Consider the following 17,658-nt stretch of genomic DNA (forward strand, 5'->3'; position numbering starts at 1 on the left):
TTTGGAGCGGCTTGGCCGCACGCTTTTCCGTTGCAACCGGCGCTCCCATAGAGAGCAGCGCAGCAGCAACGGGAAACAAAATTGACATGCTTAGGCCGGGAAATCTGCGCCGTAGCGCCGGCTTTGCCGCGACGGATTGGCTGCCGCGTGTGGATGAGATTTTTGACAAATCTCGTCCACATGGCTGACTAAACCCGGGATTAGCGTCCGCAGGCGGATTCGCCGCAGCGAAATTCCGGACCCTGTGTGAACCCAGCCTTAGTCAGCTGGTGAACCCCTAGTGGTGTGAACTGCTGCCAAAACCCCCTTTAGTCACACCCCACTACAACAAAACATGGGAGGCTGTATGACGGCGGTTGCGGCCTAACCGCAGCACGGAGGCGCCACGCCGTTGCTATAGTGACGGCAAGGGGGCGGGGCCAGCAGACGTTCCCGGCATGCTGCGGCTTCTCTGCCGGCAGCCACTCCTCCCTCCTCTCCTGACAGAGACCATGGCGCCGGCTTACAGCAAGTACCTGACAGTCCGCAACTCCTCGGCGGCCGGAGCGGCGCTCGTCCTGCTCTACCTGCTCAACAAGCGGAGGGCAGCCAACGGGTGAGAAAGCCGATGGGGCGGGTGACCGGAGGCGGCGGGCGGACAGCCCGGGGCCTGCGAGGCCAACGGTGTCACCGGTCTGTGTCATTGAGACACCTGGAACCGCACCGGGCTGTGCGTGGTGCCTGCTGGGACTTGTAGTTCTCCTCACACTCCTGCTGTGTAGTATATGAAGCAGCTGCCCTCCTAGCACTCAGCTTTCCCGGCGCCCTGACCGGCAGACTTCTGTAGATGGGGCGGTCAGCGGTGGCGGGGGATGGGGAGGATTGGTGGATGTAGGCTGCCTCGACGCGAACCGAACGGTCGCCATTATTGCCATAGGCGCAACTTGTCGCTGCTCAGTTCCGTCATAACGCGGATCCATATGGTGCTGCGGGAAAACGGAATCCTTAGCGCAAATGTGTATTAGCCCGCCGTTATGCGTTATTGTCCGGCTCAGACGGCCGTAATTCGCCGTGTGCCGCCCGCGGTAGATGATGGCGCTGCGTACGTACTTGCTCCTCTCGCCATGCCCTATCTTGCGTGTGTGCGCACATAATACCCGCCAAGATAGAGTGTGCTGCGATTTTTCTTCCGCGTGTTTTTTGCGCAATTCTTTTGAGTGGCAACATGAGAAATTGGTGCAGCATATTCGGCGCGTGGAATATGCTGTACCAACGCGGTCATATCAGCCGGTCTACAGTTGTATTTAGGCCTCCTGACCGTGGCGGATATGTGGTGCGGAATCCGCGGCGTCCGCCCGCACCTAATAGCGCCCATAGCAAATGTGGTTTCAGCAAGCGGAGGAAAAATCACAGTGCGCCCCGTTCTTGTGTGATTCTGCGCGCACGGCTTCCATTGTCGTCCGATCCGTGGCCATTCCGTAATCACATTGCGGAAAAGTCGCGGATTCCGCGTCATTGCTAGGCGATAACACGGGAAAAGCAGTAGTTAAAAAAGAACAAAAACAAAAAACTGCAGATGTCCAGCGGCCCGCCGTGCGTGCCATCCACAGTACAGACACAAGTGACGGGGGCGCCGCTGCTCCCAGGGCCAGCTTCCGCATGTAGAGTCCGGCTCTGCAGTTTTCGGGGGGCTTACAGAGGCGGTATTCCGTGTGACTTCCATCCGCTTGTGATATGGATGGAACTGGCGCAGGAAAAAGAAACCATGAATTGTGGACCAGCGGTCCGAGATCAAAAGAATCTGCAGCGTGTTCTATTATTGGGCGAATCTTAGTAAAGAATCACCCGTTATTTCCTATGGGAGCGTGAAAAAAAATGCAGCGCATTCGCGTGCCGTGTGATTTGCGTGCGATGCATGTTTTTTTTTTTAAGCAGCCCCAGAGCTTTCCTCCTCTGCGATCAATTCTTCGCATGTGTTACCCATCAGCCTCTCGTGAGCGCCGGGCCGCTGGTTATGTGATGCCACTTACAAATCGCCTGACCAGGGCCTTGTCACTAGCAGGTGACAGGTAGCAATATGTTGCAGGTGGAGGGCCGCCCTGCAGCTACTGACATCGGTCCGCAGCTGATTCCTGCTCAGTCCACATCAGCGGTGCGGATTTTAATGCGCTGATGCTGTGAACCTTCCTGCAGCTTTACCGCTGCGTGTGAGCGCGCTCTGATGCCTCCAGGTAGCAGGTGGTGGATTAGTGACCCCTATCGTGTGTCGGCCGGCTTGCATCCATATGGTGTGCAGCCCCCCCCCCCTCCCCTCCGGAACGGAGGACTCCTGAATACTTAGTGTAACCTTTTGTATCTCTTAGCGCGCTCCGTCCATAAATCAGGCGTCGGGTGTCGGCCGTGTTCTGTCTGTAAATTGCGTCTTCCGGTCTTGTGTAAATAAAGCTTTCTCATTGTAAAATAGTTATGCAACTCTCTGATGGACTTTGTTTGAATTCCTCTCTGCTTGCTGTCAGTGAATGGACACAGTTGTAACCAGGTTAGAGATAAACCCTTCAGCAGCGGATCTCCTTCCTGTTGGCATTGCTACAATGTATCGATCTGCAGTGCAGGTGGCCTAGATCATCCCGAGGCGGGTAGGCCGCCTGCACACGAACGGGTCGGATTCTGCAAGCGGAAGACCTGCGATTCATCACGTAAATGAATTGCAGTTGTTTGTGGACGCGATTTGTTTTTTTTGCGTGGATGTTCTCATATTCACAGACGGAACATCCGCGTGGAAAAAAAGATTGCGAACAGGTCATGAATTCCTGCTTCCTTTATACGTTAAGAACCACGCCCATCCGCAGAACGCTCCCATAGAGATCAATGGAGCCCGTCTGTGCGGAATCCGTGCAAAAATGTGATTAATTTTTTTCCCTCCATGTGATAAAAATCACAATTTGCATCCGTACATCTGCTTGAAGCTGCGGAAGTCAATACCTTCCAATGGGCGTCTATTACAGCAGATCTTGCGTGCGGATGCCGATCGCGAATTGCGCAATTCAAATCCGTTCCTGTGCAGGAGGCTGTAGAAGTGTAGCAAACCTTCAGCAGTGACATCGGGTTGGGGTCGTTCATGGCAGATTCTGTTGAACTCCTGGACAGTATAGTGCAGCAGGGTTAAGTAATAGGGATGAGCGAGTATACTCGCTAAGGCACTCCTCGCTCGAGTAATGTGCCTTAGCCGAGTATCTCCCCGCTCGTCCCTGAAGATTCGGGGGCCGGCGGGGAGCAGGGGAGAGCGGACGGGAGAGAGGGAGAGAGAGATCTCCCCTCCGTTCCTCCCTGCTCTCCCCCGCAGCTCCCCGCCCCGCGGCGGCACCCGAATCTTTCGGGACGAGCGGGGAGATACTCGACTAAGGCACATTACTCGAGCGAGTAGTGCCTTAGCGAGTATACCCGCTCATCCCTATTAAGTAATCTAGGAACATGGCGGACGGCGTGACGGAGCCCGGACGGACCCCGGCTATAGTCAGTGCCGCACCATTGCCTTCCATCATAAGACAAATCCTTCTCTTCCCCCTCCAGCCCCTTCCCCCCCCCCCCCCCCCCAAGGGATTCTGTTTTTCTGCTTTTAATACAGAACAGAAAAGTGGAATCCGTAACCGGCGCTGTGAGCGAGCCCTTCGTATACGGTCACCCTTGGTGGATACGCTGTGGATTTTCAGTTCATGTTTGCCAGGAGAATACAAGTGAATGGGGAGTCCCCAAATTATACTTCAAAAAGAATTTCCATGGACTTTTTGATCACTTCATGGGGATAAAAATCATCTGCGAGCGGAAGGAGCCCCCCAGATTGGCCTTGCTGAATGGGGTTAATCCTCATGTTGGTGCGTTGGCACATCCTCACCCAATATCCCAGCGGTGGCCTCAGATTACTGTCGTGGATCTTTTAATTTACACTTGTTTTGCCATAAGGAAATCCGAGAAGTGTGAACCTAAGCTGGTGAACCGCGGCACAGGTGCGAGCGCAGGTGATAATGATATCGTGATGACACTAGTGCCTGGTGGACCCCGGTGTCTCGTGACCTCCATGGGGGCTGTTGTGGCTCTGCTGTGCTGTTTTTTTTCCCATCAAATATGTCAGAATTTGCAGGAATAAACCCCACTCCATGAAGAGAGACCTTGCAGGTGGCGAGGGATTAAGTACAAAGGGTTTAAATTGCGTAACCTCCCAATGACTAAGCTTTATTTGTAGATAACCGGAAACTCTTCTGTGAAACACATGATGACCGTTATTTGTGCACCTCCTCAGTTCTCCTTCCACAGCAGGTACAGCCGGTCAACAGAACACAAGTATCTAGAAGGAGATGGAACGCAGCAAAACGTCATCTCAGACGGATGCCCGCCTGTATCACATCTTGTATCCAAGCTAGAGCCTCCATGCCCGCCTGTATCGCGTCTTGTATCCAAGCTAGAGCCTCCATGCCCGCCTGTATCGCGTCTTGTATCCAAGCTAGAGCCTCCATGCCCGCCTGTATCGCGTCTTGTATCCAAGCTAGAGCCTCCATGCCCGCCTGTATCGCATCTTGTATCCAAGCTAGAGCCTCCATGCCCGCCTGTATCGCATCTTGTATCCAAGCTAGAGCCTCCATGCCCGCCTGTATCGCATCTTGTATCCAAGCTAGAGCCTCCATGCCCGCCTGTATCGCATCTTGTATCCAAGCTAGAGCCTCCATGCCCGCCTGTATCGCATCTTGTATCCAAGCTAGAGCCTCCATGCCCGCCTGTATCGCATCTTGTATCCAAGCTAGAGCCTCCATGCCCGCCTGTATCGCATCTTGTATCCAAGCTAGAGCCTCCATGCCCGCCTGTATCGCATCTTGTATCCAAGCTAGAGCCTCCATGCCCGCCTGTATCGCATCTTGTATCCAAGCTAGAGCCTCCATGCCCGCCTGTATCGCATCTTGTATCCAAGCTAGAGCCTCCATGCCCGCCTGTATCGCATCTTGTATCCAAGCTAGAGCCTCCATGCCCGCCTGTATCGCATCTTGTATCCAAGCTAGAGCCTCCATGCCCGCCTGTATCGCATCTTGTATCCAAGCTAGAGCCTCCATGCCCGCCTGTATCGCATCTTGTATCCAAGCTAGAGCCTCCATGCCCGCCTGTATCGCATCTTGTATCCAAGCTAGAGCCTCCATGCCCGCCTGTATCGCATCTTGTATCCAAGCTAGAGCCTCCATGCCCGCCTGTATCGCATCTTGTATCCAAGCTAGAGCCTCCATGCCCGCCTGTATCGCATCTTGTATCCAAGCTAGAGCCTCCATGCCCGCCTGTATCGCATCTTGTATCCAAGCTACTGTATCGCATCTTGTATCCAAGCTGGAGCCTCCATGCCCGCCTGTATCGCGTCTTGTATCCAAGCTGGAGCCTCCATGCCGGCCTGTATCGCGTCTTGTATCCAAGCTGGAGCCTCCATGCCGGCCTGTATCGCGTCTTGTATCCAAGCTGGAGCCTCCATGCCCGCCTGTATCGCGTCTTGTATCCAAGCTGGAGCCTCCATGCCCGCCTGTATCGCGTCTTGTATCCAAGCTGGAGCCTCCATGCCCGCCTGTATCGCGTCTTGTATCCAAGCTGGAGCCTCCATGCCCGCCTGTATCGCGTCTTGTATCCAAGCTGGAGCCTCCATGCCCGCCTGTATCGCATCTTGTATCCAAGCTAGAGCCTCCATGCCCGCCTGTATCGCATCTTGTATCCAAGCTGGAGCCTCCATGCCCGCCTGTATCGCATCTTGTATCCAAGCTAGAGCCTCCATGCCCGCCTGTATCGCATCTTGTATCCAAGCTAGAGCCTCCATGCCCGCCTGTATCGCATCTTGTATCCAAGCTACTGTATCGCATCTTGTATCCAAGCTGGAGCCTCCATGCCCGCCTGTATCGCGTCTTGTATCCAAGCTGGAGCCTCCATGCCCGCCTGTATCGCGTCTTGTATCCAAGCTGGAGCCTCCATGCCCGCCTGTATCGCGTCTTGTATCCAAGCTAGAGCCTCCATGCCCGCCTGTATCGCGTCTTGTATCCAAGCTAGAGCCTCCATGCCCGCCTGTATCGCGTCTTGTATCCAAGCTAGAGCCCCCATGCCCGCCTGTATCGCGTCTTGTATCCAAGCTAGAGCCTCCATGCCCGCCTGTATCGCGTCTTGTATCCAAGCTAGAGCCTCCATGCCCGCCTGTATCGCGTCTTGTATCCAAGCTAGAGCCTCCATGCCCGCCTGTATCGCGTCTTGTATCCAAGCTAGAGCCTCCATGCCCGCCTGTATCGCGTCTTGTATCCAAGCTAGAGCCTCCATGCCCGCCCGTATCGCGTCTTGTATCCAAGCTAGAGCCTCCATGCCCGCCCGTATCGCGTCTTGTATCCAAGCTAGAGCCTCCATGCCCGCCCGTATCGCGTCTTGTATCCAAGCTAGAGCCTCCATGCCCGCCTGTATCGCGTCTTGTATCCAAGCTAGAGCCTCCATGCCCGCCTGTATCGCGTCTTGTATCCAAGCTAGAGCCTCCATGCCCGCCTGTATCGCGTCTTGTATCCAAGCTAGAGCCTCCATGCCCGCCCGTATCGCGTCTTGTATCCAAGCTAGAGCCTCCATGCCCGCCCGTATCGCGTCTTGTATCCAAGCTAGAGCCTCCATGCCCGCCCGTATCGCGTCTTGTATCAAGCTAGAGCCTCCATGCCCGCCCGTATCGCGTCTTGTATCCAAGCTAGAGCCTCCATGCCCGCCCGTATCGCGTCTTGTATCCAAGCTAGAGCCTCCATGCCCGCCCGTATCGCGTCTTGTATCCAAGCTAGAGCCTCCATGCCCGCCCGTATCGCGTCTTGTATCCAAGCTAGAGCCTCCATGCCCGCCCGTATCGCGTCTTGTATCCAAGCTAGAGCCTCCATGCCCGCCCGTATCGCGTCTTGTATCCAAGCTAGAGCCTCCATGCCCGCCCGTATCGCGTCTTGTATCCAAGCTAGAGCCTCCATGCCCGCCCGTATCGCGTCTTGTATCCAAGCTAGAGCCTCCATGCCCGCCCGTATCGCGTCTTGTATCCAAGCTAGAGCCTCCATGCCCGCCCGTATCGCGTCTTGTATCCAAGCTAGAGGCGGTACAACAGGGTGCTAGAGCCTCCATGCCCATCTGTATCGCGTCTTGTATCCAAGCTAGAGGCGGTACAACAGGATGCTAGAGCCTCCATGCCCATCTGTATCACGTCTTGTATCCAAGCTAGAGGCGGTACAACAGGATGCTAGAGCCTCCCTTCAAGGGGTCAGTTCTCAGCAATACATTTATCCATTTGCACTGAGATCGTAATCGCTTCTTTATATCAACGTTACAATCGCACAGTTTCATTAGATTCCGACAACTTCTAGGGGAGCCTTGCTGTTTTTTCTCTTGCCCGAGCGTGTATTAGGCCGGCCACATCTGGCCGATTCTTCTACCGAATCCAGTAATCTATTCGGGATGATGAATGCCTCTCATCGCCTGTAGAGACGTATTAGGGTGGGATTCAGATCTACCAACGAGTAAAACAATCCGCGTTCTTCTATCGGCGAAGGAAGGATGGGCGTCCTACAATGTTACAGATGTTCGTAAGGTGGACCGCTGCTTATCCTGCCGAGGCGTCATGAGTATAGACTCCCAGGATTCCCTTGAAGTTACTTTCACACGTAGTAGGAAATGGTGCGGATTTCAAAATGCTTTTTGTAAATTTTGATGCAAATTTTGGTACAAATTTTATACTTTGGAATATCCCCCACATATACCCGCTGTCTGCGCCCGTACCCGCGGGTTATGTTCACACGGCGGAATTCACGTGTGGAAAAATGCTTTTTGATGCTGTATTTTGCGTGAATCCGCATGTGGAATTTGCTCTGCTAATGGGCAAAATCTGTATGCGTAATTTCAACCTGGAAAATCCCATTTCTATGCTTTTCCACATGGAACATTTGACGCAGCAAAATTTTTACTCAAAAACCGCAACAAAATCAACAGCATTTTGCCAAGGATCCACATGCAGATTGTGGCCTGTCAACGGGCAAAATCTGCGAACAGAGTTCCAATGTGGAAAATGGCGTTTCTGCATGAAGATGTGAGGTCACAATGTGGAGACCCCACTGATCCAGAGAGCAGGCCTCCTGTATCTCCTCACTGCCGGCTTCCTGCACCCACCGCAGTGGGAAGGAGTCTGTATGGAGCGCTGGTCACGCAAGTGTCGCCCATTCAATGAACGGAGCACTGTCCATTCATTCTGACATCACTGTGATGGGAGAAGCCACCCCTACACTGACGGGCAGAGGGGGGGGGGGGACACAGGATCCCCGTTCTCAGGATCCGTGGGGGTCTCAGTGAGACCCCCACAGATCAGCAAGTTGTGGATAGGGGACAACTTGTAGTTCTGTAGAACCCCTTTTAAAGAGGAAATAAATGCTTTGCAGGTCGAGAACATTAGTAGGTAAAGTGGATGCATCCGCCTGCGGTGAAGGGATGGCTGGAAGGATTTACACTGGTTCTAACAATTTTGTGGGCATCTTAAAGGGAACCCGTCCGGAACTTTTATTCCCCCCAACCACCACTACTGCTGGCTCTAGACTTGAGGAGAAGGGAAAGTGCAGGGTAGATGTGGTGCTGCTGGTTGTGGAGAGTCGTCTGGATAAGAGTGAAGAACTTTAGTAGTTAGACGTTTTGGCAGCAAACCACCTCTTCATCAGACCGGTGGATTAATAGTAAAGGCAGGAAAATGTAAAAAAAAAAAAGCAAGAAACCAGTAATGTAATGCGGAGCAGACGGCATCCGGTAAGGGCTTGTCCACACCAGGATCAGTGACTTCCATTCCTCTCTTCTGCTTTAGAAGCCGAGAAACAGAAATAAAAAGCCGTAGTCTGCGCTAAAAAATTCATTCCCCCCCCCCCCCTCTGCTCCAAAAAACAGAACAGATGAATGGAATTCGCCAGTGTGGACAAGCCCTAACGCCTGTGTCCAAAAATATATTCAACATGGTTTCCATTTGTTACCGAACGCTACTGATTGCTTCATGTCCTCGCCTGTAACCCAGAGCGTGTGATGTAACAGGAACTACGTAGTAAGACGTCTTCACTGTTTCTCAAGGCAGTTAACTTGAGAAATGGAAAAGATGTATAGATGTATGAAGGTGGAAGTGTAGACTTTTAGGATAGTCAACGGTTATCTTTTAAAGGGGACTTCTCACTATAACTAATCATAAGCTGGTAGACAGTTTCCTAAATGCGAGTAATCGCTTCTTCTTTTTTCTTTTTCTTGTCTCTAGTTTTGGTGTAAAGGGGCTCCAGGACTCCAATATTAATGACTTGGGCCGGCTTTTGTGGCAGAATAAAACGCCGGGGGGGGGGAGGAATTGCGCTGAGCGGAGACAGTCAGCTCAGACATCAGATTTACAGCAGCCACATGAACATTAGAAACCTGTCAGAAAATGATGTTAGGATTCTTGTGGGAGAGCTCTGGGGGTGGGCCTTCAGCAACGATGAAGGGGGAGGAGGTAAGCTTTTCCACATAATATTAAAGCGGTTGGTAACTTTCTGACAATAGATTCCTTTTATGACCCCTGGACATAATTCTACATAATGTGTACAACTACTTTGTGTATTCTCTTGTACTTTACAGCTGGTAGTATAGTTTAGACTTGAATTCACAATTCTTCTGGCTTCAGAGCTATTTTGTTAGTATAAAGCGACCCTCTGAGCCTGGAGAACCAAAGATGGCGGCATCAGCTTCTCTGACTGCCTGATGCGCTCTGTGTATTACCCATTGATTTGGTGTAAATACGCAGCGAATGCCCAGCTGTCCTGTGTATGTACGTATGCACATTGAAATCAATGGGCTATTAGGCTGGGTTCACACAGGGTGGAATCCTGCCGGTAGTTTCATGGTTTTGCCGCAGCGAAAAACCGCGAGATTTCCACTGTGAAAGTGCAGCTTCAAAACCTGCGGGTTTTAGAGTGTCTTGGCCGCATGCCTTTTCCGTTGTGGCCGGTGCTCCCATAGAGGGGAGCGAGGCCGCAACGGAAAATAAAAAAGACATGCTGTGGCCGGGGTATTCGCGCCGCAGCACCAACTAATGCCGGCTTTGCCGAAACAGATTAGCCATCCCGTGTGGGCAAGATTTTTGGCAAATCTCGTCCACACGGCTGGCCAATCACCGGATTAGCAGCCGCAGGCGGATTTTCCACAGCAGCATTCTGCACGGAATTTCTACTGCAAATTTGCCCTGTATGAACCCAGCCTTGGGGGGCATCATACCAATATAAGTCGCATGAAAAATACGCAGCTGTGAATAAGCCCATTGAAATCAATGGGCTCTATTGGGCGCAGTTCGCTGTGTGAACTTTCCCTCAGTGTTGTCCATATGGTAAATGGCAGAATTGTGAATGCAGCTCTGGGTTATAATATAGCTGTGACTCGGGATCAATATTAGATTAATAAAGTAATTCTGAAGTTTCATTTATTTTCCCTATGTGGATTATTTATCTTTTTATGCTCTCTGATTGCAAAAATGAGACAAAGTAGGAAGTAGATTGATTCCTCTACTATCATAGTTGTAGAAGAATGCCGCCCTGATGTCTTATCGTGTTGGGGATTTTCTACATTGTATTCGTCATTCCTGTCATTTTCCTTTTAAGAATGAAATAAGCTGATTTACAAAAAGTGGCATTCCTGCCCGTTGCTGGAGAACAGGACAAAGGACCCACTGATGGAGCAGGCGGCTCTCACACCCACGTTGGGGTCAGTTCAGGGTTTACGTCTCTCCGCTCCGTTTTTAGATGGGAGAAACTAAAATAAAACAGAAAAAAAACGAATCCGTTTTTCCCCAATGATTTAAAAAAAAGATGGAAAGGCTTCCGTTCTGTTAGGTTTCTGTTTTTTTGGACAGGAAAATAGTGCAGACTTGAAAGGGATTGTCGGTGGTAACTTTTTTTTTTTTATTATTCCTTTCTCTCTTACATGCTATACTTGTCTGTATTGTCGCCACCCCTTGTTGTTCGGTCTCTGCATATTTCGGTGCGGCGGGTCAGAATCCTGCGTGGCACATGATCTGCTGTGTCTGTAAAGGCCTATTTACACAGTGATCATCGCTCAAACAACAGTTTGAGTGACAGCTTTGAGCGATCATTTTGCATAAACTTTTAAGTAGCTCCTCAGCTACTTAAGAGCAATTAAGTGTGCAAATGAAGCCTTCAATGAATGCAGTTATTAAGGACTATTTACACTGGACGATTATCGCTAAAAAACGCTAATCGACAATTGTTTTAGCGATAGTTGGTGCGTGTAAATGTGCGCCCATCGTGTGCTTTTCTGCTGATCGTTAAATTCAGTCCAACCTAAAAATCGTAGTTTACTTTTATCAGCAGTTCTCCACAGGGAGTGCTGATAGCATTGTTTCCCCATGGAAAACCAAGAATCTTAGCACAGCTAATAGCTTTGGGCTGTTAGCTGTTTTCAGGAAGGCTTCATTTGCATAACTAATTGGTTTTTAAGTAGCTGAGTAGCTACTTAAATGCCAATTTTTATGCAGAATGATCGCTCAAACTGTCATTTCAGTGATCACCTGCTCATGGAAATGGGCCTTTAGCCTGAGGGCTATTTTGTTTCAGTTAGCTTTGTTTACCACAGGAGAACAAAATATCACCCCTCCCTGTGGAGAACTGCTGATAAGGCTGAATGACGATTTTTAGGTTGGACTGAATTTAACGATCAGCTAGCAATGCTCTGAACGCTGGTGTTCGATCAGCCCTAAGCGTAGTAGACCTTTTTCTTATTTGAATCATCAGTCGGCTGCTGCCATGTTGTGCTATTCAATCCAGCGCTGGTCTTCCTCCCTTCTCATCTCCCATGGGGACATAAGCCAGGAGGGAACCTCAACTGAATGATGTGGAGGGATATGACACAAAGACTTCTTTGGTCTGGTTCACATCGTTTCCATCCCTTTGAATCCTGAAGGCTGGTTGGAAGATACAACATTATGGAACCAGCACTGGAGTCATCAGATGTAGTGTGCCGGCAGCTTTTGGCCTTTTTTATGCGGTATGGCCCGTTGGGTGCAGATGGCCAACAGGTCATCCCAGTGATGATTGCTCCGGTGCTTCTACACAGGACCAATCATCGCTGAGTCACTGGAGGCAGAGCGCGTCGGGGATCGTTCCTGTAGCCCGCCTCCACTCACAGTAAAGAGGCAGTCGCTCATAGATGAACTGCCTGTTCACACGGGCCGATCAGTCCTTTAATTTTTTTATGCGTGCAATAACTGAATGGCGTGCAATAACCAAACGAATTCTCATTCGTCGTCCAGTCAGGGTGTGCATTTAGGCCGGCTGTCTACGGGTGTTGCCATATACTGCAGAGAGAGAACACTTTGTCACTGTGAGTTTAAGCGATGAACCTATCATTACGACAGGTTCATTGGCAACTTAAGGCAAGTTTCTTTATGTATCTCACGGACTGATTTGTGCCGCATTTAATGCGGTGAAAATTCGCGGCGTGATCTCGCCTAATGGCTCAATGTTCACGCTGCGGAATTCGGCAGTGTGAAAGAAATCGCAGCATGCTATAATTGCCGCAGGAAAACGTGTGACCAGCTTCCATTGTAGTCAGTGGAAGTAGTTCGTCACATGATACTTCCTCTGTGCTCACCGGCAGCCGTGTTATCGCCCACTGCCGGTGTGTCATGCACCGTACTGCGCATGCGCACTGGCTCGCCAGACAGGACTCGCGCGGCAGATCCGGAAAGGCGAGTATGGGGTCTTTGATGGGCACCATGTTGAACTCTGCTGTGATATTCTGCTGGCGGAGGCCGGGCCGTGGGCATGAGGCCTAATCTATTACCCAGCCAAACATCTAAGAGAAGGTAAAATTGTTCCATTACTCTAAACGAACCGCCTGTTAACCCCTTCAGTGGCAGGTTTCCTACCACCCTGTCAGACCCACCAGGGCAGGTTTTTTAAAATGGTCTAATCATTGAATTTCAACTAATTTTGCAGTTGCCACTTTTTCATTTTTCCATTGACATGGCCATATAAGGGCTTGTTTTTTGCGGGACAAGTTGTGATTTTTTTAAACAGGGGGGAGGAAAAAAAGAAATGAGGGGGGGGGGGAAGAAAAAAAGGGGCCATGTCATTAAGGGGTTAAATAATGTATTAACTTCCTTCTCTGGGTCATTACGACGCATGGATACCACATGTGTGATTGTATTTTTGACTTTTTATAAAGTAAAGGGAGACAAGTGTTTTTATTTTTTTTTTATAATTTTTTTTTACTTTTTTTTTTTTACTTTTTTTTTTTTGTTCCTTTAGGGGACTTCCACAGAGACCCATCAGGACCCCTGATCACATTCTGCGGGTCCCATGGTGACAGCCCTTTACATGCTGCAGTCACATAGACTGCTGCATGTAAAGGGTTAACACAGCAGAGATCGGGGGTTTTCTCTGATCTCTGCTGTAAGAGCAGGTACCTAGCTGTCCTCTCACAGCCAAGCACCAGCTCTCCCTGCAACAGAGACCATCGGCTTGCTTCTGACAAGCTGATGGTCTCTATGGCAACCTGTAAACAAAGCAGGAGATTGCCGGCATATCGGCAATATCTTCTGCTGGTTTTTCAAAGCCCTTGCTTTGTTCTCTGTGGGTCTGTGCAGGCAGAGCACACAGTCACAGCTTGTGGCATTGTGCTCTGCAGCTCCCATAGTGATACATAGCCCGGAAATCTTCCGGGCTAGGTCACTATCGGCAGTGGAGCTCGTCCCGGAAAATTTCCGGGCGTGCCACTCAAGGGGTTAAAGGATATTGTGTTCCAGATCAGCTGGGGGCAGAGAGTAAAGGGGCTCATGCATAAAACCTACCACCATGTTGAATGGTGAATGCACTGCATGCATGTGGTCGTGCGCGATGTGACTTTTTTTTTGGGGGGGGGGGGGGGGGGGTTAATTCCCCGCTCTGCCTCATAGCGGGGTTGTATATGTATCGTCGCCCATACGCTATGTATGTATTGTGTACGGACAGCGTTGCGTACGCTACCCATAGAAAGCATAGGGCTCTTACTGCACGATAGGCGCTGATATGGATCGTTCTGCCATCTTTTTCACACATATTGGTTTTTCAGTAGGACTTGAAAAAATACCAGAAGAAAATGCGTAGCATGAATATTACAAAAAACACCGCCGCCGCCGCGGTCCCGTCCTGCGCCTAACTAGTTCCATATGATCTATTTCCGTGCGCAGGAAAATTGAGTATGCTGCGTAACTTTGTTTGAACAGCAGAATTGCGCACACAATACGCACATGTGAGCGAACCCGCTGAAATAGATTGCATGGCGCAAAAACGCCGCGTGAAACAGGCCTACGTCTTTATTTTACGCCCGTGTGCGGTCTGTATTTCACGGACCCCTTATAGCCTGAGGCCGGTCACACAAGCTCTTTTTCTGTTAATGTTAAAAATCCCTATGTGTCGTCTGATCCGTGCCGCGGACGAGAGTAGGGCAGGCACTGTCGCTGCAGGAGGGACCGCACACAGCTGGGTGCTCGTATGGTGCCAGTGGTCCCGCTTGCATATGGCCGTCTGAAGGAAGCCTTAAGGGCTCATGTCCACGGGGAAAAGAAGAATTAAAATCCGCAGCGGATTTTAACTCTTCTCCCGCGCGCGGATCCGCACCCCATAGGGATGCATTGACCACCCGCGGGTAGATAAATACCCGCGGATCGTCAATAAAAGTGATTTTAAAAAAAATGGAGCATGAAAAAATCTGGACCATGCTCCATTTTCATGCGGGTCTCCCGCGGGGACGGCTCCCGCGGGCTTCTATTGAAGCCTATGGAAGCCGTCCGGATCCGCGGGACACAAAAATCATATTTTACTCACCCGCTCCGTTTCTTCTCTTCGGCGCCGCGCCATCTTCTCTCAGCCGCGGCCGGATCATTTTGCTTCGGCCCGGCGCATGCGTGGGGCACGTCACCGACGTCATCGTGCACATCCGCCGAGCCGAAGAATGAAGATCCGGCCGCGACGAGAGAAGATGACGCCGCCGCGAAGAGAAGAAACGGAGCGGATCGGAGGTAAGTTTATTCTCATTTATTTGTATTTTCGGCGCTCATGTCCGCGGGGCAGGAGGGACCCGCTGCAGATTCTACATGTAGAATCCGTAGCGGGCCCGATTTTCCCCGTGGACATGAGGCCTAAAGGGGATGTCTGGTTTTACAGATGTAGAAGGAGAAACCCAGATGAAGTGCCTTGTGCTCTGCTCTAGACATGCTGTTACCCTCCAAGGTAAACGGGTTTTTCTGCACAGACCAGAAGGGGCCCTTCTGACAGGTGAGACGACTACTCTGTGCTGGCAGGTCGGTCCCCGGTATCTGTAGCATCTGGTAACATATGCTTGTGTGTGAGTCACCAGGTGCGGCGTCACGCCTGACTCTTACTACTGGGTAACCTTTGTATGGTGCCTGTCGCTCACAGCTCCATTTACTATTTACTACACTAGTTGTGTAGTCACTGTGAAAAAGGCAGAATTAAGGCCTTCTGCACTTGGGCGTAATTGCATTGCGGAGTCCGCGGTGGGCGTCCGCCTTTGGGCTCCGCAGCAAATACCACCCGTAGCATGCTATGGCAGTATGGGATTTCATCTGCACAAGTGGAAATCGATTGCGGTATGCTGCGATTGTGGGCTATGCACAGACTGCTTCCATTGAAGTCAATAGAGGCGGTGCGTCCTGCGGTACTTCCGCAGTGAGCACTGTAGATGTGTCACATGATCCGCAGCATCATCTAGCCTCGGCGCCTACTGCGCATGTGACGGAGCAGAAAGAAGCCGCCAGACAGGTACGCAGGGGGCACTGGGTCGTACTCCACTGCAGGAACCCTGCATGCGGGGTCCAACCCGCCCGTGTGCAGGAGGTCTTAGTCAGATGACCGCTGCAAAGCTTCCTCTACAGATCAGAAAGTGAGAAAAATGCAAGAGTTTAAGGATTTTTTTTTAATGCAGATTGTGACCAAAAGTTGAAAATAAAATCGCCAAACATTGTTTAAAAAACGTTTACCACAAAAATGTGATTTATGTAACGGGCTATTCTCGTCTTTATAGCAAGAAAACTTTGATTTTGCTAAAGTTCTAAGGCTGGGTTCACACGGGGCGAAATTGCCGCAGAATTTCCGTCCGGCAATTCTGCCCGCGGCTCCTAATCCCGGGATTAACCGGCAAAGTGGCCGAGATTTTGCAAAAATGTTGCCATAGCGGAATGGCGATGGTGAAACTGCTACAAAAGCTGCACTTTTCCAGCGGTATTCTCGCGTTTTTTCAGTGCGGCAACTCTGCGAGAATTCCGCTGGAGTTCCGTCCCCGTGTGACCCCACCCGAAATGTTTGGTTTCCTTGCTGTAACTACCGTACAGTATTTTACTGTAACGTTAGGAGCTTATCGGCTCATCGGTGTGATAAACCTGTAGTTTCTTGGCGCACCTAATGCAGCTAAAGTTCATTCCGGTCTGTTCCGATCGTGTTTACTTGCTGATGGGCCCTGCAGGTTACAACACATCTGACTCTGCTAAAGGGCGCGTTTATATATCGGCTTTTTTTTTTCTATTGAAAGGATAATAAAATGGAATACAAACGGAAATTATAATTACGATTTTTAATAGAGCGGCCGACTGATCAGAAACAGGTTTTTTCCTTGATCGGTTTCCATTTGCTTCCTTTTTACATCAGTTTTTAATGAATCTTTTTTGTGTTCCTTTGTCTTTCTAAAGGCTGGTTTACATGGCCGATGATCACTTTGAGCGATCATTTTGCATAAAAATTAATTGGTATTTAGGTAGCTACTCAGCTACTTAAATACCAATTAGGTATGCAAATGAAGCCTTCCCTAAATGCAGCTAATAGCCCGAGGCTATTAGCTGCACTCAGATCCTTAGTTCTCCATGAGGAAACAATGCTATCAGCGCTCCCCGTGGAGAACTGCTGATAAAAGTGAACTACGATTTTTAGGTTGGACTGAATTTAAGGATGAGACGATGGGCGCACATATACACGCACCGATTATCGCTAGAACAATCGCCGATTAGCATGGGTGTTTTTGCGATAATCGGCTGCTATAAATGGGCCTTTACTTTCTGCACGGGTTCATTTAAAAATGGATCCATTAAATCGACATCAAAAACGGAATCAAATAGAAACCTTTCCATTTAGTTCTGTTATTATTGACAGTTTTTTGTTTTTTCAGCAAAAAAAGGGACATTGAACAAATACCGTATTTACTCGAGTATATACGGTAACTTGGAACAGCTTTCTGTTTGGCTCCTCCTCAGACAGAACAGCTAAGTGAAAACCAAAGTGCTGATGTGAACGAGCCCAAAGATGGTCTTACGCTTGGTGGAAGAATATCCGCTGCAGGAATCGCTGTAGGCGTTCCACAGCCTTTCCAGTACGAGCCGAGTGCTAAAGTCTTCATTATGATGAACGCACACGGGTGGATTTGAATTGCGGAATCCAGAGTGGGCGTCCGCCTCTGGGTTCTGCATCAAATACCGTCCGTAGCATGCTATGCAAAAATGATTCTTCACGCACATGAGCAGAAACCAATTGCGATTTCTGCTCGTGGATGAAAAATCGCAGCATGCTCCATTTTTGCGCGAATGGCTTCCATTGAAGTCAATGG

The 17,658-nt window shown here is 50.2% G+C and overlaps 1 protein-coding gene across 1 annotated transcript in view; it reads left to right on the top strand.

Annotated features, from left to right (window-relative positions):
* Positions 1-454: 454 nt before the first annotated feature.
* ABCD3 (ATP binding cassette subfamily D member 3) overlaps positions 455-17,658 on the top strand; it is a 50,840-nt gene continuing 33,636 nt past the window's right edge. Inside the window, exon 1 of the mRNA XM_066597374.1 lies at positions 455-595. Within this exon, the coding sequence (XP_066453471.1) occupies positions 492-595 (104 nt within the window). The 5' untranslated portion in view covers positions 455-491. The remainder of the gene's footprint in view (positions 596-17,658) is intronic.

This window comes from Eleutherodactylus coqui, chromosome 3 (assembly GCF_035609145.1).
Source record: "Eleutherodactylus coqui strain aEleCoq1 chromosome 3, aEleCoq1.hap1, whole genome shotgun sequence".
In the NCBI taxonomy this organism is placed as follows: Eukaryota; Metazoa; Chordata; class Amphibia; order Anura; family Eleutherodactylidae; genus Eleutherodactylus; species Eleutherodactylus coqui.